The 25,520-nt window shown below is 50.1% G+C and overlaps 1 protein-coding gene across 2 annotated transcripts in view; it reads right to left on the bottom strand.

Annotated features, from left to right (window-relative positions):
* Positions 1-16,952: 16,952 nt before the first annotated feature.
* The window catches only part of EXOC4 (exocyst complex component 4), an 867,110-nt gene continuing 858,542 nt past the window's right edge, over positions 16,953-25,520 (bottom strand). For both annotated transcript variants that reach the window (XM_002711996.6, XM_070071324.2), the window contains exon 18: positions 16,953-17,685. In XM_002711996.6, coding sequence (XP_002712042.4) covers positions 17,448-17,685 — 238 coding nt within the window. In that variant the 3' untranslated portion in view covers positions 16,953-17,447. The remainder of the gene's footprint in view (positions 17,686-25,520) is intronic.

Raw genomic sequence — 25,520 nt, 5'->3', positions numbered from 1 at the left:
GTGATCACCCCAAATTTTCACAGGAAGATAAAAACTCATTATTATCTGCTGCAAGGCCCCAAGTCCTTTTCTAACTTCATCTCTGCCGAGTCCCCACTTACAACTAAAACTATTTTTAGGTTCTTCAAAAAGCAGGGAGCTGAACGTTCAAAAACCTCTTGAAGCTCCTTTATTCTCATCCCATGAAGAAAATAGTGTTGTTTTGGTTTTGTTATTGATTCTCTCTTAGTTGGGTTTAAGATGCAGTTTCAGGAACTGAAAAAGAAGTCATTCATTCAGAAAGGGGAGTTTCTGTGGCAGGATGAAGCTTCCTAATCAGGCAGGTAAGAGCTAATCATGCAGATGAAGGACGTTTGTAGATTAACCAAGTCAGAGGCTGCAGCAATACATTATTAATAAGCTCGGGGCTGGTGGCATGGCCCTGGCTATTAATAGCAGAAGCTAGATGGACTCCGAGTCTTGGCGTGATAGGACTGCAAATCTCTGCACCTGGGGCAAGGGAGCCTGCTTGCCCCAGCGCTAGGAGGAGGTCAGGTTCAGGAGACAGGGGAGGTGTACTGAAGCCTCTGGTGCTAGTTGATGGAATATCTGCACCAGGCTTCCCAAGCGGGGTGACTGGTGTGGGGAGCAATTCGGACTGGACTAAGTTACTGGAATTAAGACTTATTCTATGCATCTGCTCTCCCACAATATGGCGCTGGGAGAGAAGAAAACAGCTTTTACACAGCTGCCTCCAGTTCAACCAATAAACTGTAGGACTTGCTCCTGATTGGAGAGCAGCGTACTCGGCGTGTGGGCAGCCGAGTTGGGATTGGCAGAGGAGGACTATAAAGGAGGAGAGAGACGGCATGCACCAGGAACATCTAAGGGGAACATCTAAGGGGAACACCTGTGCAGCCCCCGAGAGAGCTGGCCGGCGGTGTGCCGCTCCCCTGCGGAAGTGGGGAATGTGGCCAGGGGGAACCGCCCTTCCACGGAGGTGGAAGGGACAGTAGCCAACCCGGGAAGAACCAGCAGCAAACCCGGGGAGGGCCGAGCAGACGAAAGAACAGCGCAGGGTCCTGTGTCGTTCCTCCACGAAGAGGGGGAGCGACAGACTGGAGAGCTCAGAGGTGCTCCAGCCAGTGGGGCAGAGCATAGCTATGTTTCCTGCAGACCTAGTTAGGGTCTTTGTGCCTGGAGGGTAGGCTGGGGCTTCACCCTGTGTCCTGCCTTGCAAGTCTGAGCTGTAGTTCCTGACGTGGGTGGCTCAGTGTAAACACAAGTCCAGGAGAAGTGTGACAGTTAGCAGGTGCCCCATCGCGGGGGATTAGAGGATCTGATGCCACTTCTGAAGGGCAGGATATTAATGAGGGGCAGGGTAGCCCAAGCGGCAGCTCCCTGAGAAATGCCGTCAAGTATAGCCAGCGCTTGTCAGCTATGGAACCATATCTGGATCTCCCCTACCCCCATCCTGAACAGAGAGCTCCTTCTCCAGATCTGACCGGAAGTGGGGTCTGATCCTTCTCACACATTGTCTTGTGTTTGCCTCGGAGTAGACTCTCTGATCAAGTGCTGGTCACACCGTGGGGACTTCATGTGTATGGAGCATGTTGAAAAGTGACATGTTGTACTTGCTTGTTAATAAATGTGGATTGCTGGCCGGTGCCGCGGCTCACTAGGCTAACCCTCTGCCTGTGGTGCCAGCACCCCAGGTTCTAGTCCCGGTCGGGGAGCCGGATTCTGTCCCGGTTGCCCCTCTTCCAGGCTAGCTCTCTGCTGTGGCCTGGGAAGGCAGTGGAGGATGGCCCAAGTGCTTGGGCCCTGCACCCGCATGGGAGACCAGGAGGAAGCACCTGGCTCCTGGCTTTGGATCGACACAGTGTGCCGGCGGTAGCAGCCATTTTGGGGGTGAACCAATGGAAGGAAGACCTTTCTGTCTGTCTCTCTATCACTGTCTAACTCTTCCTGTCAAAAAAAAATGTAGATTGCTTACTTTTTTTTTCTTTACACTTAAAAATATTTAATTTTATTTGAAAGTCAAAGAGAGAGAAAAGAGAAAGAAATGAGAAGGAAAAGAAAGAAATGTCTTTCATTCACCGTTTAACTCCCCATATGCCCACAACAGAATGGGCTGGGCCAAGCTACAGCCAGGAACTCAGAATGCAATCCACTTCACCCGATGGGGATAGCGGGGAAGTACTTGAGCCACCACTCGCTGCCTCCAGGGTGTGTGTGAGCAGGAAGCTGGCATTGGAAGTAGAGCCTGGGCTCAAACCAGGCACTAATAATGTGGGATGGAGGGCCTCCGGTGGGGACGTAATTGCCGCACCACATGCTCGCCCCTGCTTCCTTTGTAGCACACCACCTGCTGGCAAAGTGTGGCAGGAGGCAGGCTGCGCCCGTCTCTTAGGGCAGAAGACTGTTGATGTTTACGAGAGAAGTGACAAATCGCCTTAGATCAGTGCCCAGTGTGGGAGTGGGACTGGAGCAAATTACTTCTTAGGTCCCTTTGGACTTCTGAGTAGGCTCTGGGACAGTGTGTAACCGTCTTGAGGGGATGCTACGCAGGACTGCCCTGTAACTAACTGCATCTAGGAAATCAAGACATGAAAATCCAAGAAAATGACTTCAGATCATAAAACTGCACAACATTAGAATTTCTGTAACTCCTATGAAAATAATGTTGGCTATATCACAGACGAGTGAAGCAGCTCTTTAAGTACTGAAAGGCCTAGTGCCTCATGCTTTATTAGTCTCTGAAAGCCAGCTGAGTTAATAGCATTTCAGTGTTACGGCTCCTCATTTTGGAATTGCAACTTCAGATCTTGCTGAAAACCATTAACATTTACACATATTTCCACTGGGACATGGAGAGATACAGTGAGCTTAGAGATGTCAGGGAGGAGGTTAGGAACACAGAAAAGAGATCTTTTTCTCCCAACCCTTCTTGTATTTAGGTGTATGGGCCTAGGTTATCAGAGGATTAAAAACTTGGTTCTGGGGCTGGCTTTGTGGCAAAGTACTTTAAGCCACCACCTGCAATGCTGACATTCCATATTAGCATCTGTTCAAGTACCTGCTGCTCCATTTCTCATTCACCTCCCTCCTACTGCACCTGGGATGAGCTCCAGGCTTTGGGTTCCTGACTTTGGCCTGGCACAGCCTCAGCCATTATGGCCATTTAGGGATTGAACCAGCAGATGGAAGCTCTCCTGGGCTTCCAGCTCCCAGATGAGAGATTATAGGACTTCTCTGTTTCTGTACTCATGTGAACCAATTCCCATAGTTCTGTCTTTGTCTCTCTCTCTCTTTTTTAATTTTTAATTTTTTTTTTTAATTTTTGACAGGTGGAGTGGACAGTGAGAGACACAGACAGAGAGAAAGGTCTTCCTTTGCCGTTGGTTCACCCTCCAATGGCCGCCGTGGCCGGTGCATCGCACTGATCCGAAGCCAGGAGCCAGGTGCTTCTCCTGGTCTCCCATGCGGGTGCAGGGCCCAAGCACCTGGGCCATCCTCCACTGCACTCCTGGGCCACAGCAGAGAGCTGGCCTGGAAGAGTGGCAACTGGGACAGAATCCAGCTCCCCGACCGGGACTAGAACCCGGTGTGCCAGCGCTGCAAGGCAGAGGGTTAGCCTAGTGAGCCGCGGCGCCGGCCCTGTCTTTGTCTCTATACACACACACACACACACACACACATACACATACAAGGGGTCTCTTCAAAATGTTCATGAAAATACAAGTTATGAGAAAAATGCATGGATTTCAAGATTTTTCTTGTGCAAGATAGACTTTGAATTAATTTTTTCCATGAGATTTTTTGAGTTCCCTCAGTCTTCAGTCTTCTTGGAAGGAAATGTTAAGAATCTCATGAAAGCCTCATACCCTGTTTCATAGAATGCCTTCGTCATCACCCCACATTATTCACGCTGCACACATGTAATGGCAGGTAGTGCAATGACATCAAGAACTCACTGGCTCCCAGCAAAGTGAGAACCAGGAAGTCAAGAACATTGCACGCGCTGGGCCTCGTACTAGGTGATTTGCCGTCTTGAGTAGTGCCATGGTTTAGATGTGGTTTGTCCTTCAGGGCTTCACGTGTTGGTGACTCGGTCCCCAGTATGGTGATGATGGGGGCAGAGCCCAGTGGGAGATCCTGAGGCCATCAGGGGTGTTGCCCTCGGAAGGGACTGATGCAGTTCCCTGGGGTCCTGAGCGGTTTCACACAAGAGCAGCTGTTGTGAGAGTGAGCCTGATTGCTGAATGACTGTGGCTTCTGCTCTGGCCATGGGATGATCTGGAGCCTTCGCCAGAGCTGAGCCCGTGCTGGCACCATTCCCTTGGGAGAGGGGGAGCGAGGAGAGGGAAGCTTCACTTGGGAAACACCTTCCAGCAGATTTTTGTATTGAAAGGCTTAGGCTAAGAGGAAGGAGCCTTGAAGTCTCAGGGGCAGGGAGGAAAAGAGACTTTGGTGCTTGGAGAAAAGAGGGGAGAACATCCAACCTGAAGCACTGGGTGACCCAGGTGAAAAGAGGTAGGGGCTGTGGACTCCACGTAGCCCCCCTGTGCCTGGCTCCAGTGCTCCTGATGGGACTCTGGGTGGTGGTGGCTGCAGGAGACACCTGTGGAGGCTGGGCGGCCCTGGAGTGGACCTCTGCGGCAGTGACAGGACATCAGACATCCGGGGTCCTGCCTGCGTGGCAGAGGGGACAGGAAGACAAAGTGATAAGGACGCACTGATGAGTCATTCCCACCCCACTTCCCTGACGGGCTTCAGCGTGGGATGATGACACCACCCAAAGGAGGGACAACCAGCCCCCCTCCCCAGGGGTGGGGTGTGTGCACGGCATGGCAAGGAACCTAGGAGGATGACTGAACTTGGCCAACTGAGAATGGTATGTGGGAGCTCAGATTTGATATAGGAAAATGAAAAAAAAAACAAAGAATGTGACATTTTTCTCACCTCAATTTCATAGAGCAATTTGTGACCTTCTTAGAAACCCATGATCTGACATTCCTTGACATGGGTGGGGAGAGTCACAGCAAACTCCAACCAGGCAGAGGACCGTGAAGTCTGGTCTCTAAAGGGCACAGGGACCTTCAGAGTTAATGAGATGTGCATAAATACACCTGGTGGGCAATGAGATACAAAACCTCACCGAAAGAGAGAAAGGACACTGGCTTAAGGGCCCCATGCCCAGGGCCATGATCCTCCAGGAGGGAGGGGCTAAAGCAGTCTCACACCTCAGATGTCCCTGTCCAGCAAGGAGCTGCCTTGGCCATGCCTGCCATTGCTATACCTTTCCAGGGGGTGGTCAGCTGGGCTGTGCTCTTAGGCTCCCTCTTTGCGTCACAGCAGGTATTCTTGCTAATACGTCAAAAGCTCAAAGAAATGGACAACCTGATATTTTGAGTTTTATGTATATATATTTATGTGCCAGGTACTGAACACCTTTTACTTTATATAGCAATACTGTTGGGTACGAGCTGTTATTATCCCATTTCACAGATGAGTGTTGAAAGAAAAATTCTGAAATGCATTAAATTTAATTACAAGGTCCAACGAGGATGTGGGGGGAGCCAAGATAAGGGAAGTTAGTTAACAGCCGTGGGCTAAATCAGTAAGAGACTGTTTCCACTTTCCTGATTGTGTGTTGAAACGTTGACTGAAATCCCATCAGGGCTGACTGCTAGGCTCACTGGGCCCTGTTTCCATATAAATTTTCCACATTTCTTTTTTTTGACAGGCAGAGTGGACAGTGAGAGAGAGAGACAGAGAGAAAGGTCTTCCTTTGCTGTTGGTTCACCCTCCAATGGCCGCTGCGGCTGGCACGCTGCGGCCGGCACACCACGCTGATCTGATGGCAGGAGCCAGGTGCTTCTCCTGGTCTCCCATGGGGTGCAGGGCCCAAGCACTTGGGCCATCCTCCACTGCACTCCCTGGCCACAGCAGAGAGCTGGCCTGGAAGAGGGGCAACCGGGACAGAATCCGGCGCCCCGACCGGGACTAGAACCTGGTGTGCCGGCGCCGCCAGGCGGAGGATTAGCCTAGTGAGCCGTGGCGCTGGCCAATTTTCCACATTTTAACTTCAACCCAGCCAGAAGTGCAACTCCTACCTACCCCAAAGCTCTCCCAGCTCCATGTCATCCTACCCCCACTTAGCTGTAGACAGTGTAGTTCAAGGTGAACAAGTCATTCTTGCTTTCCTCGAATTTTCACTACATAAATGTACTTGGGGGTGGGCGCTCTGCTCAGTAGTTAAGATACATTTATGGAGGCCCACATCCCATATCAGAATGCCTGGTTCAAGTCCTGGCTCCTCTGCTTGTGTGCCAGCTTCCTGCTAATACGTACCCTGGGAGGCAGCTCAAGGACTTGGGAACCTGTCACCCAGCGACATGCGAGACCTGGATGGAGCTCCTGCCTCCTGGCTCAGCCCGAGGTGTTTCGAGCATTTGGGAAGTGAAGCAGCAGATGGAAGACCCGTTTCTCTGCCTTTCAAATACAGGACAAAGTGTTTTGTAAAATGCTTAGCTCCAGGTCTAGCCACATTGCTGCTTGTTGTTAGTTTCAGAAACTTGTCCCAAGACCTGGTCTTTTTTTTTTTTCTGGTCTACATCTGTACCAGTTCTGGGCCTGCACTGTAGCATAGCAGGTACAGCCACTGTCTGCAACACCAGCATCCAATATGTGTCCTGGCTGCTCCACTTCCAATCCAGCTCCCTGCTAATGGCCTGGGAAAAGCAGGGGCCCTGCCACCCACATGGGAGACCTGGAAGAAGCTCCTGGCTTTGGCTTGGCCCAGCCCTTGCCATTGCGACCATCTGGGGAGTGAACCAGCAGATGGGAGATTAATCTCTGTCTCTGTAAATTCTGACTCTCAAATAAAATCTTTAAAAAAAATCTGTAACAGTTCAATACGTCCTTTGATCCCAAGAGTTTGGGGTTAATAGAGGAAGTTGAGGCTTAGGGAGTTTAATAATTTAGGGAATATCAAACCATTTATAAACGGTGATGGGAGCCGGCGTTGTGGTACAGCGGGTTCAGCCATTAACTGTGATGCCAGCATCCCATATGGGTGCTATTCTGTGTCGTGGCTGCTCCGCTTTGGATCAGATCCCTGCTAACGCACCTGGGGAAGCAGTGGAAGACGGCCCATGTGCCTGGACTTCTGCCTGGATAGAGTTCTGGGCTCCGGGCTTCGGCCCAGCCTAGTCCTGACCGTTGTGGCCGCTTGCGGAGTGAACCAGTGGATGGAAGGTTTCTTTTGCTGTCTCTCTCTCTCTCTGTAACTCTGCCTTTTCAAAATAAATTTTACAATAATGATAGAAAGGTGATGGGATTCAGGCTACACCAGCACTCTGGCATCCTGCAACTTGAGAACCAGTGTGTTCAGGAAGGTCTCTCTGATCTTCCTCCTCTCCTCCCTTGCAACAAGTCATGACACTGAGGGCAGTGTTTCCGATCTCCCTTGGAAGCAGGTCCTAAGACCCCCACATGTGACGTGCTCCCCTGTACCTGAAGGAAGGGACATTGAGGACCAGTCGGGAGCCAGGAGCTTCTTCCGGGTCTCCCATGTGGGCGCAGGGGCCCAAGCACTTGGGCCATCTGCTGCCTTCCCAAGAACGTTAGCAGGGCAGCCTGGAGTTAAACCCCTGCCATATGGGATGCTGGCACCACAGGCAGTGGCTTTACCTGCTGCACCAAAGCACCAGCCCCGGCATTGCTATTAGGAGCTTTGTTTCCTAGCAAAATGTCCAGTGTGCTGTGCAGCACCTATGACTTAGATCTGTGTGCTTTCCTCGTGTTTAATCTGTCTTTTGGCATAAGAGACCCTGGCCAGTGAACCTAAGATGGGTAGAAGGAAACCATCAGTTCCCACAAAAGCTGAAGATGACACCAAGATCGCCAAGGTCAGCCAAGAGACGCCAGATTTTAGAACCTCAGCATTTTACCCACATCCCCCGCCCCCATCCCGGCCGCAGCAGCCGTTGGCCCAAGTGTGAGTTGTTTTCAGCCCCCGGAGGTTTGTGTCTCCCATTCGTAGGTATCGTGGCCACAGGTGGGGCGTGGGCAGTTAGGGGCTAAGAGGCAGAGAAGGGAATGGGGAACAGCAGCCCCTATTCAGTCCGGGAGTGGCTCCTGCAGAGCCAGAGCACCCAGAGTGTCACTGGGAGCTCAGATGCTGTGTGCAAGCTCTCCCTCTCCCGGCTGCATCCACAGTTTGTCTCGGAGAACCGAGAGGGCTTCTGAACGGGAACTCTGCTGAGCAGAGCCCCTAACCTGAGCCTTCGTCTCCTCCGTGATGCGAGGATGACCGTGGCCTCTCGCCCACAGGATTAGAGTGAGCACTAAATGAAATGATGTGGTTTGGTAAAGCATCGAGCACAGATCCGATACACATCAAGTGTTCAAGAGATGGTGTCTAAAAGAATAGGGCAGCTGTCATGAAATAAAAACAGTAACCCAGACAGCTGCTAACGGTGTTGTGATCTCACAGTAACTGAAGCTTTGTGAAGGAAAACTCCACCTGCGGGTGACTAAGGAAGCTTGGGATGAGGAGACCCCTGGCTTTTCTGTTCTGAGCTTGGTTCCTCCTGGAGTTTCCCGTGCACAGTCAGCAGGAATCCGAGACCACATTTCTAAATGGGATCCAGTATAATGGCAGCCACACTCAGCTGAAAGCACCTGACTTCATTTTTTAAAAATCAGTTATGGGGGCCGGTGCTGTGGCGTAGTGGGTAAAGCCGCCGCCTGCAGTGTCGGCATCCCATATGGGTGCGGTTCCAGTCCCGGCTGCTCCACTTCCAATCCAGCTCTCTGCTGTGGCCTGGGAAAGCAGTAGAAGATGGCCCCCAAGTCTTTGGGCCCCTGCACCTGCATGGGAGACCAGGAAGAAGCTCCTGGCTCCTGGCTTCCGATCGGCTCAGCTCCAGCCGTTGTGGACAACTGGGGAGTGAACCAGCAGATGCAAGACCTCTCTCTCTCTCTGCCTCTCCTCTCTCTGTGTAACTCTGATCTTCAAATAAATAAATTAAAAAAAATCAGTTATGTATACACACACGCTGTATATGCAGGTGAAAAATACCTGTGCGGCTTTTACCTGTCATTGTGTTCTTGGGTTTCCGGGGAATCTCGCTGCAGGTGTGTGAACGTCCTGGCGATATTTTTAATTGCAGACCTGTCTTTGGCCCAGGTACGTTAAAGTGACCCCCGGAATCGTGTGCATTTCATCACTCACACCTCATTCCATTACCAGAAAAGTCTTTCCTTGTCTTCGTCTCGGAGTTCACTTTTAAAGAAACTTCCGGCTCAGTTCGGGGGTGGCTTTTGCATCTCATTACACTCTTGCTAATTAGCTCTGTCTCATTACACCCCGGCCCAGTTGGAATACGATTAGTTGTTTTCAGGTGTAAACCTGTGGCGTGCATCTTACGGCACCTCTTCAAAATTCTAGGCAGGCCTCCCGTGTCAACCAAATTAGGACAACCGCTTCCAGCTGTGTACAGTTCATTACTTCCATTGCAGGGAAGAACGCCACTGTATTTCACATCTGGTCATGTGCTTATTAATTATGTACTTCTTGTAACAACTGTGACTAATTAGGACAGAGCTGAGACCTTTGTGGAGCCTAGCGATTCTTTATGTTTCCTCGTTCTTGGTACCTCATTACCCTCCCTCCAAATCACGCCCAATTTGTGTGACATTCCTGCCACATTAACGCAATTGCTCTCAGGTGTGCGTCTTTGCGCACAGACTTTGCTTTTCAAGTGAAATTTGGTTGACCAGGGTCCGCCTTGTTTCCACATCCTGCTAGAAGGACACAGCCCTTGATGGCCTTCTGGCCGCATTTGTCCTGAGAGGAGTGACCCTTGTTGGAGCCTTGCTGAGCCTGGATCTGGACGCTGGTGTCCTTGGCTCTCTACTGTGACCTGTTGGTGCCCTGGTCGTGGGGAGGCAGCCACAGCTGTGCCTCAATGAGGCGGCGTAACTAGGCAGTTGAAGTTCAGGTGAGCTGAACCCTCGGGTCTCAGCAATGTCACCCTATCTCTGTACCTGTCTGCTTGATACACCTAACTTCCCAGGATGCACCTGTCGCATCCAGGGCCCGAGCCATGCCAAGACCCCACCCTATTTGTATATCCAATTGGGATCCCACCCCCTTCCTTATAAAAAGAGGTGGAAGTGAGGAGGGTGCTCTCTTTTCCCCATGGATTGATCTCCGACGGACCTCAGCCGGGCCTTGGGTGTCTCCCGCTCTCGCTTACAGGTACTGGTCTTGGTTATTTATTTTTTTGTCTTATTTATGGGCAACCCTTTGGCCTGCTCATATGCGTGTTTCTCTGTGTGAGTGGCCCATACTCATTCGTGAGTATGTGTTTATTCCTTCATAGCTGCTCTTCCTGTTTGCACACAGTACTAGCCTCTGCTTAGTACTTTTATTTCTAGGGGGAGGCAACAACCTGGATTGGAAATTACTAAATGCTCATTGCCCACACAAGAGCCGTAATCCAGAGGGCAGTGGTCTCAGTCTCTTTGTAGAGCCTGTGACGCTGGAATCCATTGTTCCATCGAGAAATGGTTAAAGGTGAACTTCTAGGCTGTTCCGGCCCTCAGGAACACAGTGAATCAGTCTTGAGATTCCAGAAGGACAAAGCTCAGGGTGGCAGAGGGTCAGGCTGAAGATTTGATCCTGTAGATGGCTTCCTGAACGATAGTGTTGTCGGAGCATTGAGGATGTGGACTCTGGAGAGTGTGTGATCAGTGAGGGCTATAAGAAGCCAGAGGAGGTAAAAGCTCCATGGGACTAAGGGTCGTCTCTGTCACTTGCCATTGCATGACTGTGCCACCTGTGCCGCAGGTGAGTGAATGAGTGAAGGCGTTGGAGCCAAGCAGCCTGTGGGTGGGGCCTGGCAGAAGCCAATCACCAGGGCTTGGTTGCCCATTCAGCTTGTCCATGGTGGGGTTTTTCTTCCCGAGCTGTCCGAAACATGAAATAATGATTGTCAGGCATGGAAAGCATTCGGGAACGAATGAAGTCTTGGCGAGGGGCTGGGGCTTCTGGGACGGGGTTGCTCGGCAGAGGGCAGAATTCCAGGTGGAGGGGCCATCCCAGGTTCTGTGGGCCTGGCTGGCTCAAGAGTGTCGGTTCTAGGAGCTCACGCCTCTCGGGTCACTAACTGTGGGCTGATACCGGCCCACTCAAAAATGAACCTGTCCTTTGGAGCCTGGAAGCAGGGTTTGTCCTCTTCGGGCAGGGAGAGCTTGAGGCACTGATAACTGTTGAATCGCCAAGGATTATCAGCTGTGTGGGGGAGAAGTTGGTGATGGGTAATATCATTTAAAAACCCCACTGTAAGGTAGGAATAAAAACATTGTGCTAGGATGAAAGGCCCTGAAAGAAACTGTATGAGCAGAAGGAGACTGTAAATGAGTGCTCATGGAGTGATGGGCCCTGTTACCTGGAGTCGGTTTCTATTTATGAAAGGTGCACTCGCCGGCGCCGCGGCTCACTAGGCTAATCCTCCGCCTTGCGGCGCTGGCACACCAGGTTCTAGTCCCGGTCAGGGCGCTGGATTCTGTCCCAGTTGCCCCTCTTCCAGGCCAGCTCTCTGCTGTGGCCAGGGAGTGCAGTGGAGGATGGCCCAAGTGCTTGGGCCCTGCACCCCATGGGAGACCAGGATAAGTACCTGGCTCCTGCCATCAGATCAGCTCGGTGCGCCAGCCTCAGCGTGCCGGCCGCGGCGGCCATTGGAGGGTGAACCAACGGCAAAAGGAAGACCTTTCTGTCTGTCTCTCTCACTGTCCACTCTGCCTGTCAAAAAAAAAAAAAAAAGTGCACTCACAGGTGATAATGATAGCTGTGGGTAACCAAGAAAACCTGGAGGAGAACCTCTGATGATCAGCAGTTCTGAGAACATAGTTTGCCAACAAGTAGCAATTGTTGGGTCGCATCTGTTGAATTAGTGCTTCCTCTTTCTTCCTCTTTCCTTTCTTCCTTCATCTCCTTCCAGTGAGAGAAATGCATAGGAGAGTGAGGGCTCTAAGAGAGAAAGGGAAATCTGGATTCATGCCGAGCAGAGGAGCTAGCCACATGGAGGAGCATCTAGGCCAGGAAGCATGGGGCAGGTGGCCCGCCCTAGAGGCGCAGGACAGCACTCGCCCATAATGGCAAAAGGCCAAAAAGAAAAAAGGCTGGGCACACCATGTCCCAGGCCTTTAATCCACTTCCAAAGGGGTGTGGTTAATTAACCTGATTGGCTGGTGAGCACACAGGTCAGGGAGGGGCATGAGGTCACACAGGGGCGTGGTGAAGGTGTGGTCTTCCAGCTCACAAACCTAGTCAATTGTATTCTGTATTCCTGCTTGCAACATTCCGCTCTCAGACTCCATTCCCTTAATCCTAAGGGATCTTGAAGGGAATAGAAATCATCACATGTTCTATAGCTGCTTCCTGCTTATGAGGGGCTTAGTGCAGGCCCTGCCTGTCCTGGGTTTGGAAGTCTCTCTCTTAACTAACAAATTCTCTCTGTGAGCTTGAGCAGTCTGGGTCACCACCAATGTCTGTTTACGCTGCATGGTCAGTTATTGCCAGAAGTTCTGAAACATAAGTTTGTTAATTAGCATAAACAAAACTAACTGTAGGTGGAGTGCCCCTGAAGATGGAAAGAACATATCTTACAGATTTCCAGATAGTGGGTGGTGATAGGCTACTCTTCTGTAGATTATAAACCCATTTAGCTTGAGCATAGAGTTAGGAGTTTTATCATCACTAGCAGTTCCCAGAGAGAATCAAGAGGCAGATGCGCATGTCTGTCTTAAGGTGTAACAGTTTTGATGTGACAAAGGCAAAAGCTTTACTTATCCTTTTTGCTTTGAAGAGGTATTTAAGGTCTCTGATTGGCTTATAGGCCTTTCTTTCCTTTCTTTCCAATAGATTTATTTATTTGAAAGGCAGAGTTAGGCAGAGAGACAGACAGACAGGTCTTCTATCTGCTGGTTCACTCCCTAAATGGCTGCAACTGCTAGAGTTGCACTGATTTGAAGGGTCTCCCATGTGGGTGCAGGTGCCCAAGGACTTTGGCCATTTTCTACTGCTTTCCCAGGCCGCAGCAGAGAGCTGGATGGGAAATGGAGCAGCCAGGACTTGAACCAGCACCCATATGGGATGGTGGCACTACAGGAGACAGCTTTACCCACTACGTCTTGTTGCTGGCCCCTAGTGCTTCTTTTCCAAAGAATGAATTCAAAAGGTGACTAAGTTGCCTAGACTCTCTGAGTAGTTTTTTTTTTTAATTAATTTTTGGTGCTGGCGTCGGGGTGCAGCGGGTTAGGCCACAATGTGTGGCACCTGCGTGCCATTTTGGAGCATGGGTTTGAGTCTCAGCTGTTCTGCTTCTCATCAGCTCCTTGCTAATGTGCCTGGGCCCCTGATACCCGTGTGGGAGGCCAAGATGGAGTTCTGGCCTCATAGCTTGGCCTAGGGCAAGCCATTTGGGGTGAATCAGTGAATGAAAAAAAATCAATTTTTCTGTTTCTCTTACCTTCCAGATAAATCTTTTTCTAAAAATTACTTTCTACTTGAAAGGCAGAGAGAACCAGAGATGGAGAAATAAGTAATCTCTTTGAAAAAATTAATTTTTATTTGAAAGCCAGACAGATTCCCAGACACAGAGCTCTCCCATCTGCGGGTTCACTGCTTGATGATCCGCTGCTATTGTTAGGTAGGAAGTCAGATATGAGCTTATGTTTGTGTGACAAAGGCCTAAAGAGTTGACATCTAGGTCCAGCATCTGCATCTCAAGGTCATCCAGATAGTTTCAGGGGCAGCCCAGTATTTGCATTCTGCCCTTCCCCCTTCTACCTGATAACCTGCCAGGTGGGGGTCCCTGTCCCTTCTGCCTGATAATCTTCCAGGTGCAGCCCAGTATCTGCACTTCAAACACACCCTCACCCAGCCCCTTCACCTGATAACCATCCTTCCTCTAAGGCAGGCGAAGCCAGCCAGGCTTCCCCCTGTCTGATAACTTGAGGGGGAAAACTCAGATAGGAATTTTTCATATTTACATCCAAAAAGTCCTTTGTTCCAAGTGGAGCAGAGGTGGGGAGTCAAGACCCATCCCCTTAAACTGCCCCCCCCCAGACTGTGCGCTCAGCCCTCTGCCTCGCTGCTGAGCCGCCTGCCTGGCCTGCCCAAGTGTACTCTCTCCACTCAACCATGAAACCCCGCTCTCCCCCAGTAGGAGCGACTGGGCACTCTCTCTCAGGTTCTGTCTGGAGAGGTGCCCATCGGTTCTTACAGATGTCCCTTCCCTAATAAACCTTGCTATTTTACTTTCCACTACTCTCTGTCTCATGCCTGAACCCTGCCATTCACCGGTAACACTATGACATGATGAATCAGGATGGAGGATGTAGCCTCAAAGCCCGCTAGTCCTTGGCATGCCCCAGCCCTTTCCAGGCATGGCTGTGAACAGCACAAAAGCCGTCTCACAGGGTATCCCCAGGTAGGACCCTAGCGTGCAGAAGGCCTGTGTTCCATCCAGCTGAAGGTGGGCTTGGACGTGAGCTGGACCCTCCTGAGTGTCTCCGACCTGCTGAAGAATAAAGACAGATGTGCCAGTCTTCAAGAAAGTTTGCTTTCACTGTCTTGGACAAAGAACTCCAGACACCCTTTTCTGTGCGGAGTCGACATTTTCCCAATCCCATCCCTGCTGTAGGCAAAGCAGGATTCCACTTTCCCAAAGGCAGTGCTTTTTGACCTTCACCTCAATCTACACCTGGTCCCTTTCTGTTAGTGGAGATGGCTACCCAGGGGCTCTTGTCTTTGCGCAAGAATTCAGACGTGAGACAGACAGTAGTGGGAAGCAAGGCAGCGAGGTTTAATTTTGATAGGACATTGGTCAGGACGGACGGGCACCTTCCAGACAGATGTGGGAGTGCCCAGCCTGGGGTCAGCAAGGTGATAGTTTCATGGTGAGGATACACCTGGCAGGCCACGTGGGCGTCTCAGCAAAGCGGTGCACTCCAGTATGCATTCAGAGTGGAGCTTAGAAGGGAATGGGGCCCAGCACTAAGTGTTGTTTCTCCTTCCCGCCTCCCTCTACCTGGACAAAGGGTTTGCTGGGTATGGAATAGGTGAAATTCCTCCCAGAATTTTGTTATCCAGTGTCATCGGGCTGAATAGCTCACTTGGCAGCAGACAGGGTTCTCCTGCAGTCCTGTCCTTGAGGGGAAGGCTGGGACCACCTACAGAGTTACTGGGGTGTCCGTGGGACTTTGTGGTGTAAAACACTGGGCTGCTTGCAAGGTGCTTGAGGCTGCAACATTCCTTTTGGCAGGTGCTTTGTTTTCCTCCCATTCACACACACAGGCTGATTTCTTTCTTTTTTTAAAATTTAAAAATTTTTATTTTGTTATTTTTAACAGGCAGAGTGGACAGTGAGAGAGAGAGACAGAGAGAAAGGTCTTCCTTTTCTGTTGGTTCACCCCCTAATGGCCACTGCAGCTGGCGTACCGCGCTGATCCAAAGCCAGGAGCCAGGTGCTTCTCCTGGTCTCCCATGGGGTGCAGGGCCCAAGGACCTGGGCCATTCTCCACTGCACTCCCGGGCCACAGCAGAGAGCTGGCCTGGAAGAGGGGCAACCAGGACAGAATCCGGCACCCCGACTGGGACTAGAACTCAGGATGCCAGTGCCGCAGGCGGAGGATTAGCCTATTGAGCCATGGCGCCGGCCAATTTCTCTTTCTACCTAACATTCCCACATCCTGTAAAACTAGCCTAAGCACTCCTCACTCCCATGCTGGTTTTCCAGGCATCACTGTCGCCACCTGGGGTTCTCCACTTGGAGTGGACAAGGAGGAAAAGAAAGGCACAGACTCTAGGTTGGGGGCCACAGCCACTCCGAGGGAGCTTCCCAACAAATGTCTACCCTAATCTCCCTCCTCCCACCCCTAATTCTTGAGTGGGCTCCTTCCAGTAATCATACTGGGAGTATGCTTTCCAAGGTTGTTTCCTACAGAGTCAATGTCTTCCTCATCAGGTCTCTGCAGAGATTGGCTGGACTACCTGGAAGGCCATCTTCCAGCTCCACTGTTGCTCTACTCCCAAGTTGCTCTACTGTCTGAACAGACTTGTAACTCAGCCCAACTGTACAACGGTGGGTTTGGGCTCAAGTCTAGTTCCCATAGTCGTTGTTAATAAGGCTGTCCTCTTTGTATAAGTGTATATTGGACCTTATGCATAGCAGCAGTGGGCACTTCTTTGGGTCCCAGGGAATGTATGCTGGCTACAGAATATTAGAGAAGAAAAATATATAAGCCTCCCAAAACATTTTTAATTTTTGTTTTCCCCACCAAGATGGAAGTTGTACCAAGAGGTCTAAGATTCCCAGCCAGCGGGGAATGGCACATGACCGTGTGCAGACAAAGGCCTTCTGTGAGTTTTCAAGCTCTACCTCCGTCCATGCGTTGCTGCCTCTGTGTCATGGGAACGGTGGTGAAGGCCAGTGTGCCAGGAACAGCCTCAGCTGCGGGCCGCACAGACAAGCACTGCGGCTGCCCCATCTCCCCTGCACTCAGCCGAGCAGACCTGGGCTGCTCCCTAAGGAGACGGCACCTAAGGGGCTTGCAAGGACAGTAAGTGAGCACCTAAGAACCATTTGCCCCCAAACCATGTTTCAAGGCAGGTGAAAAGTTGTGTAACTATTTTCTCCTAAAACTAGAAGGGGGAAAATTGTGCACAGGGTTGAATCACCTTTCATTCTTCCATTTTCGTCACTAATTTTATGGCGCTTGGTTTTGACACAGCGGGAATAAGACAGAAAGGCAATAAACCAACCTCTAACCCGTGCACTGGCTGTAGAATACTAACTTCTCCCAGGGACTGGGATAAGAGGACTGCTGCATCTTCTTTTAAGCCTCAAAGAGGTTCTGTTTGATTAGGGAAATTTGAGCCAGTAGAGAAACCATTTACTTGAAGTCATTTATTTGATTTTGGCAAGAGGTGGAAAGCAATACACATATTTATTTCATTGACTTGTAAACTGACAAGGTTAAGGGATTACATTTATGTAACAGAAAGCTAGTAAATGGTTTTAGGAAGAGACAAACTTAGTCTGATTTCCAAGGCTGGAATCTTAGCTATGCTGGGCAATAAACAAAACAGGAGTTTTGTAATTGATCCATGGCAGAGCCCACCAATTGGACACAGCCCTCCTACTTGGGCCACTCCAGGCCTCTTGGAATGGACCGCATTGAAGTAACTGTCAGGTCAACACATCCTACAGGGTTCCTACGGAAAGCCAGAACTAAAGGACACATACCCTCACACCTTGTGTTCATAAAGCATCAGTGGGGGAAAACTAAGTCGGCTCAGAATATGCCAAGCAACATGCCAGAGAAACAAGTCAGGGCTGAGCAAACCAGAGAGAACCCCAGCCGCCCCCCCACCGCCACGCGCCCCATCAGACGGTGGTGATCTTCTTGTCCTTGGTGGCTTGCTTGATGGCGGCCTGCTCGCAGATGATCTCCTTGAGCCGCTGCAGCCTCATGTTCTGGGTGGTCTGGTCGCCCACGCCCGTCTGGCTGCGGTGCAGCAGGGTCAGAGCGTGGATGTACTCGAGCTCCGTGTACTTGACGCCCTGGTCCACCACCAGGTTCAGCAGCTCGTCGGCCGTGTTGTACAGCATCTCATAGTACTGTCTGGGGGAGCAAGACAGGACACTGCTCAGCACCCCTGCGCGCTGACCTCAGGAGAAGAAAGAGAAATAGGGGTGCAGAACCGAGGAGGGGAATAATCTGGCAGGCACTGCCAATAGTTTTTGTCTCCTTTAATCTCCCACTCACTCATGCATTGGGGGCTCTGAGAAACCGATGGTTTCACCTCTGTAAAATGGGATAATTACCGTACCTGCGTCTTGAGGTTATTGGAAGGAATTAAACGAGTAAGTACATAAAGCACTTAGTACAGCACCTAGCACAATTCTAAGTACTCCCTAAACATTCGCTCTTACTAGGAACATGGCAGCAGTGTGTCAACAGTGCTGTGATGAGAGTAGCGATAGGATGTCATGATGAGAAAGACGTGGCTCCTTCCCTCAAGGAGCTCAGACAACCAGGAAAGGTGGCAAAAGGCAGAGAAACAAAGACTGGCACCCTGGGCCAGTTCACCTTTGCTGTATATGGGGGAGGGAGGAGGCTGTCACTCCCTTTTCTGAGATAGGAAACTGAAACAGAGAATTAGAGGACTTAGCCAAAGTCACAAGGGCACTGAGTGCCAGGAAACAAACTAGGTTTCTGCCTTCAAGTCCAGCACTGAAGCACTTAGAAGGAGAAGATTCCTGGTGCCACAAGTGAGGTGTGGTTTTGTTTTAAGATTTTAATTCCTTGAGAGGCAGAGTTAGACAGGGAGAGACAGAGAAAGGTTCTTCCATCTGCTGGTTCATTCCCCTAATGGCCACAGTGGCTGGAGCTGGGCCAATCTGAAGCCAGGAGCTTCTTCTAAGGTTTCCCACATGGGTGCAGGGGCCCGAGGACTTGGGCCATCTTCTGCTTTCCCAGGCCATTAGAGAGCTGGATGAGAGGAGCAGCTGGGACATGAACCAGCACCTATATGGGATGCTGGTACTGCAGCCAGTGGCTAAGCCTACTGGGCCACAGTGCCGGCCCCACCTGTGAGGATTAAGTGCCGTGAATTTTTAGCAGAGGACAGAGGGGAGGGTTCGGGGCTAAGGAAGACTTCACATGGAATAAGATATTTTTGTTAGGATTTCAGGAAGGAAAGTCTAGGTGGAAGGAAGGGAAAAAGCAGACAAGAAAAAAGTGACCTGGTTAGCATGGGCAGTGGTGTAAGTGAAGCCACAGGTAGAGTGCTTGAAACCTAGACTTACAGATGCAGGCCTGGTTAAGCCAATAGAGGGTCCCCCAACACAAACACATACACACACACACATACCTCCAAGGCTCTGTGGAGAGAGAGCACCATTCAAAGTCACGCTTCTGGAAGACTAATGTGACAGCAGAATATAGAGTGGCTGGGGAGGGAACTGGCTATAATTCTAGCAAAAACGCGGGGACTTGGAGAGCCATTCGACGGTGAAGAGTAATGCCTGCGATGGGAAAGTGGAGCAGAGTGGCTCTGCAGTGCAGGGAGAAGGTGCAGCTGGGACTCGCTGAAGGGAGAAGGCCAGCACCGGCCATTCCTAAAGCCGACACTGACTACTGCCCCTCAGTGAGCCCACTGGGATTGCAGGCCACGACCTCGTTGAAGATTGCCTAGGAGGTATTGTTCAGTACACTCTGGGCCAGCTCTGCTACTACAGTCTGTTGGCTAAAGAACAGAAGAGCCTTCCCAGGGAACCCCTACCCTAAAAGGGGGCTTTGCCAGGATAGAGGGGATAGGACCAGGCAGATAAGTCAACCCAATTCTTGGAGGTAAGAGGATCCTACAGGGGCTGGCGCTGTGGCACAGTGGGTTAAAGCCCCAGCCTGCAGTGTCAGCATCCCATATGGGTGCCAGTTTGAGTCTCAGCTGCTCCACTTCCAATCCAGCTTCCTGCTAATGCATCTGGGAAAGCAGCGGAGAGGATGGCCCAAGTCTTTGGGCGCCTGCAAACACATGGGAGACCCAGAAACTCCTGGATTTGGCTTCGGATTGGCTCGGTTCTGGCCGTTGTGGCCATTTGGGGAATGAACCAGTGGATGGAAGACCTCTTCCTGTCTCTGCTTTCTTCTCTCTCTCTCTGTCTCTCACTGTTTCAAATAAATACAATAAATCTAAAAATAAAAACAAGGATCCTGCAGATCATTTGGATCAGGAAATCCTGTATTATTGGACTCAGAGCTCGGGGTTTATTTCTTTGTTGTCAGGAACATCTTTGAAAAACAACAACAAAGGACATCCTATGGAAAAACCCATCTTTTTTTAAATTTATTTTTTATTTATTTGACAGGTAGAGTTAGACAATGAGAGAGACAGAGAAAAGTCTTCTTTCTGTTGGCTCACTCCCCAATGGCCGCTATGGCCGGTGCTGCACTGATCCAAAGCCTGGAGCCAGGTGCTTGCTCCTGGTCTCCCATGAGGGTGCAGAGCCCAAGCACTTGGGCCATCCTCCACTGCCTTTCCGGGCCACAGCAGAGAGCTGGACTGGGACTAGAACCTAGTGCCCATATGGGATGCTGGCCCTGCAGGCAGAGGATTAACCAAGTGAGCCATGGCGTCAGCCCCGGAAAAACCCATCTTTAGGGTAAGAGACACATTCTAGGAACTGCAGAGTACCGAGAACAGCTGGTAAAATGTTATCCGATGGGAATGGTCAAGAAGAGTTTTTGTCTGCTGACATAGTTCCTTTTTCTGTTCTGTTAAACTTCCTTTTCTAATAAACATACTTTTTAAAAAAATCATTTTTTTTTTTTGACAGGCAGAGTGGACAGTGAGAGAGAGAGACAGAGAGAAAGGTCTTCCTTTGCCGTTGGTTCACCCTCCAATGGCCGCCGCTGCAGCCGGCGCACCGCGCTGATCCGATGGCAGGAGCCAGGATCCAGGTGCTTTTCCTGGTCTCCCATGGGGTGCAGGGCCCAAGCACCTGGGCCATCCTCCACTGCACTCCCTGGCCATAGCAGAGAGCTGGCCTGGAAGAGGGGCAACCGGGACAGAATCCGGCGCCCTGACCGGGACTAGAACCCGGTGTGCCGGCGCCACAAGGTGGAGGATTAGCCTATTGAGCCACGGCGCCGGCCCTAAAAAAATCATTTTATTTGAAGGGCAGAGTGACACAAAGAGGAAGGGATCTTCCAACCACTGGTTCGCTTCCCAAATGGCTGCAACAGCCGTGACTGGGCCAGAGCATGTAACTCCGTCGGGGTCCCTCACATGGCTGGCAGAAGCCCATGTACTTGGGCCATCTGCTGCTGCTTTCTCGGGTGCATTAGGAGGGAGGTGGATCAGAAGCAGAGCAGTGGGGGCTGGAACTGGCACTCTGATAAGGCATATCAACATTGTAAGTGGTGGCTTAAGACCCGCTACACCGCTACACCACAACACAGACCCCAACATAGTATTTAAAAAAAAAAGGGAAAAATGAATATGAAAACTGATTTAGGAATCACTATAAAGGGTAACTTTGAATGTGAACAGATGTGCTTTTGTTTAAAAAAAACCAAAACAAAACAAAACAAAAAACCACGGAGCTGGCATTGTGGTGCAGTGGGTTAGGCTGCTCCCTGCAACACTGGTCTCCCATCTGGGTACTGGCTCAAGTCTCGGCTGCTCCACTCTGATGCAGCTCTCTGGCTAATACACCTGGGAAGGCAGTGGAAGATGGCCCAAATGCTTGGGCCTCTGCCACCACGTGGGAGACCTGGATGAGTAAATAAGTCTTTTTTTAAAAAAAAAAAAAAAGACTTGCTGATTTCTCCAAGACAGATGTCTTCCATCTTCTGGTTACTCCCTGAAAGGCTGCAACAGGTGAGGCCTGGCCAGGCTGAAAAAAGGAGCCAGGGGTTCCATGCGGGTCTTCCCATGGGTGATAGGAACTCAAGTACTTGAGCCCATGACCTGCTGCCTCTGAAGGGATGCGGTAGCAGGAAGCTGGATGGGAAGTAGAACTGGGACTGGAACCCAGGGACTCTGATGGGGGAGGCTGGTGTCCCAAGAGGCAGCTTGACCTGCTGCGCTACTAGGCCCACTCCAGAAGTCCTTCCAGTAGAGGGAAATGAACTCTAACCTCCAGAGGTCTAGGTGCCCAGTAAAAGCTGTGGTGGGGAACATTTTTGAGGCTTCATGTTTACTGTGAAACCCAAATGAGCTTTGTGCCCTACTTATCAGTGGATCTTCAGGTATTTAGAAGTGGTATTGTAAAGGAGAACTCGATGCTAAAGGGAGATGCATCATGTTTATTCTACGGTTTCACGTGTGCCCCGGCAGCCATGCCTTCCTCTCAGACACTGGTGCCGCCTTTGGAGAAATGAGGCCCTGTGGCATCTAATTCTGTTTCCCTTAGACACAGAAGTTAGGGAGAAAGCTACCTGTTTAGAGAATGCTCTAAGAATATATGTATTTCTGCATTCGGCACTGTGGCATAGCAGGTAAAGCTGCTGCCTGTAGTGCTGGCATCCCACATGGTGCCGGTTCAAGTCCTGGCTGCTCCACTTCCAATCCAGCTCTCTGCTATGGCCTGGGAAAGCAGTAGAAGATGGCCCCCAAGTCGTTGGGCCCCTGCACTCACGTGGGAGACTCAGAGAAAGCTCCTGGCTTGGATCTGCTCAGCTCCGGGTGTTCGGGCCGTCTGGGGAGTGACCCAGCAGATGGAAGACCTCCCTGCCTCTGCCCCTCTGTAACTCTGCCTTTCAAGTAAATACATATATTTTAAAAAGAACATATGTATTTTTTTGAATTGCTGAAGAACCTGTGTGCAAATCTAGGGTTACCGAATGGAATGAGAGAATTTTAGGGGTCATGATTCTTCGAAAGCTAGGACCTGAAAGCTGTGGTTTCCGGAGTATTGGTTCCTACACTTCAGAGTGCTTCCTTCTGGGGCACCCCAGTCTGGCAGGGAAATCACACACGCATTCCGATCTCCTGCAGCCAGGGACCTACCAGCACTAGAGAGCTACAGCAGCAATAAATGGTTTCTGACGCTTTTCAATGAGAGTAAACCCAAAGAATTGGGTTTCCTGGCCATTATGATGTTGATATTTTCATCATTTATCTTCAGAAATAACATTGGACCCATCAGCTCAGGTGAAATTGGATTTCTTTTGAAAAATCAGATGAACCGTTTCCAGGGATACTGGCTGGTGTTCAGCAGAGACTGCTGTTCCCGTGCTGGGAGCTGACAACAACACAAAGCGGCCTCGCTTTCTGGTCCTGGAGCTTCCAGTGTGAGAAGTGGAAAGGGCATGCCACTTACACCCTCCGTGTCCCAGTGTCCTCTGTGCAAGGAAGACCTTTGTAATCCCCGGACGACACAAGTGGCCTGAGAAACCACGAAGAGCCCTCAAGAGCCCTAGATGAACAATGCCTCAGAACTGCAAAGCAAGTTATTCAACAAAATTGACAGGTAACTGATGGCGTGTTTTCTATAGTTAGGGGGAAAAATTTCCCCATAACCACGATGATGTATTAGATCATAAAGAAATATAAATATTTAAAGACAGAATGAGATTCATTTATCTTTCAGAATGATACCCAGTAGCAAATCTAGTAAATCGGCATAGCAACAGTTAGAGGTAGGGGAAGGGTGCTATCAGATGCCCCAAAGAGAAAACAAGAAAATACAATTAGAATGAGCTTCCATGATAAACACTGACAGACGGAGATGAAATCCTGTAACCCGACAGGGATAAATAATTTATCAGCATTTATTGAGGCCCCAAGAAAAAAGCCTGGTCTTTATTATCAAGCAGGAAAACGGTGGCTGTGGCTTTTGGGGCATCCTGCTTGATACTAGACTTGTCATGCTGCCGCCTGGTTGGGATCAGTGAACACATAGTTGATTGAGACATTTTCAAGTTCATGACTTGCAGAGTGAGTCTCTTCATGGCACATCCTATCCAGGGCCCAACTGCTGGATGTGGGCCACACATTGCATTCTGAAGACCAGAGAGCTTTGGGTGGGCCTGGGGCGTGGAACGCTCTGTGAGGGGCCTTCCTGTGAGTCTCGGGAACCCTTGGCTGTGCCCCTATGGCCAGCAGTCCCCGGGCTGGGAGCAGAGGGCAGCTGCAGGGATAGAGAAGCAGTGGCCTGACGTGTCCCACAGAGATCTCGTGGCTACAGCCTGGAACATGACTTCCCCGGCACCCTGGTCTGGCGCAGCTGCATCATTTTATCTTACGTTTGCTTTAAGGACAGACTGCTCTTTCCTTCTTCTTGAAGGTATCATGATTGGACGGTGTCCTGACTTTATCCCCATTGATTCTCTACATTTAGACCAGTAGAGATAGGAAGGGTGTTTTGGTAAGGTGGACGGACCTTTCCAAGGTTTTAAAATAAAGTTTATTTTATCTTTCTTTGGAAATTTAATGCATATGCCATAGAGAAAATATGGGATCCCACAGAATGATTATGGAGAAAGAAGGATGACTCAAGTAATTCCATCATAAAGACCCTGCATCTTGGCGTATTTTCTTATGCCCCGTACCTGTCAGGTAGTTAACGGACTTCTTTCTTTTGTCTTGTCTCTTTTTTTTCCTAAGACTTACTCATTTGAAAGGCAGAATTAGAGACAGAGATTGATCGTCCATCTGCTGGTTCACTCCCCAGATGGCTGGGCCAGGCCAAAGCCAGGAGATGGAAACTCCATCCTGCTCTTCCATATAGGTAGCAGGGGGCCCAGCTATGTGGGTGGTTATCCACTCCCTTCCCAGGCACATCAGCAGGGAGCTAGATCAGAAGTGGAGCAGCCAGGACTCACACTGGCACCCATGTGGGATGTCAGGGTAAGGCTGAAACACAATTGCATACTTCGGTAGCTTTCAATGATAAAACTTTGTTTCCTGAGGATAGATTTCTAACAGCAGTAGTGAGAAGCCGAGTGCACTGCATAGGACATTTGGACATGCTGCCAAACTTTTTTTTTTTTTTTTGGCTTTTAATGTTTGTAAGTATGCATGTATGTATAAACAAGTCGTTGATCTCTTTATTCTGAGAATGCTCTTCTGACTTTCAGAGCTCTTCATAAAGGTTCATAGTCAAGAAACAAAGCATTTGGGTCTCTTCCTCCTTCTACCCCCTTCTTTGACATAATCCACACAAAAGCACGTCTCTGAAAGTGACTGGGAACAGTTTCAGTTCTCCGTAAATTGGGAGAGGAAGCAGCCACGAACCCCAGCTGTCCTCAGGCATGGCAGCTCTCCTTCCAGTGCCCACAGGCGTTCCATAAAGTCTGGGGGTGGGGGTGCCAGGCAAGCCGTGGCTGGGGAACTGTCCAAAGTGCCCAGAGAAAGCTTTGCCATCTGTCTACTTGCTCTCCGTGGAATCAGAGTCCTGGATCTCCAAATGGCAATGTGTTTTTACAGACACAGCAGCGACTGGGTTTTAGGCTCCGTCTTGACTCTGGTAGTGTTAGTGACGCCCAACTTGAAGTGCATCCACGTACTCAACCCTTTGAAATAGGTGCTTCAATTATCTACCTTTTGCCGACGAGCGAACAGCTACAGAGCGGGAACAGTCGAAGGCCTCAAAATGAAGGTCTCTATTCCCGCTCCAAAGCTGTCACCACACAGAAATACGTGAACTTGTAAGCAGCAGAAGTACTAATTGCAAAGGATATTTGCATAGCTAATTCATTTTTTTGGTCGTGATTTTGGAAATAAAAGTGAAATGAAATTCCTGCACTAACTCATGTCTTCTCTGCCTTCCATTGCAATGGAATGAGCTAGTATTGTGGCTGTTCACAGTTCATTTATGCAGACTTTGCAGCTCTATTTGAATAGCACTGGATTTGATCTGGGAATTAAGTGTTCCAAGTTTAAACTTGAGCACTTAATTCAGGAGTGATAGAATAGACTGTTAGCCTTTTCATTTTTTTTTAACCAA

Source organism: Oryctolagus cuniculus, chromosome 3, assembly GCF_051225735.1.
Source record: "Oryctolagus cuniculus isolate XC-2025 breed Fujian yellow rabbit chromosome 3, ASM5122573v1, whole genome shotgun sequence".
NCBI lineage: Eukaryota > Metazoa > Chordata > Mammalia > Lagomorpha > Leporidae > Oryctolagus > Oryctolagus cuniculus.
This window is presented reverse-complemented; position numbering and strand designations above follow the sequence as displayed.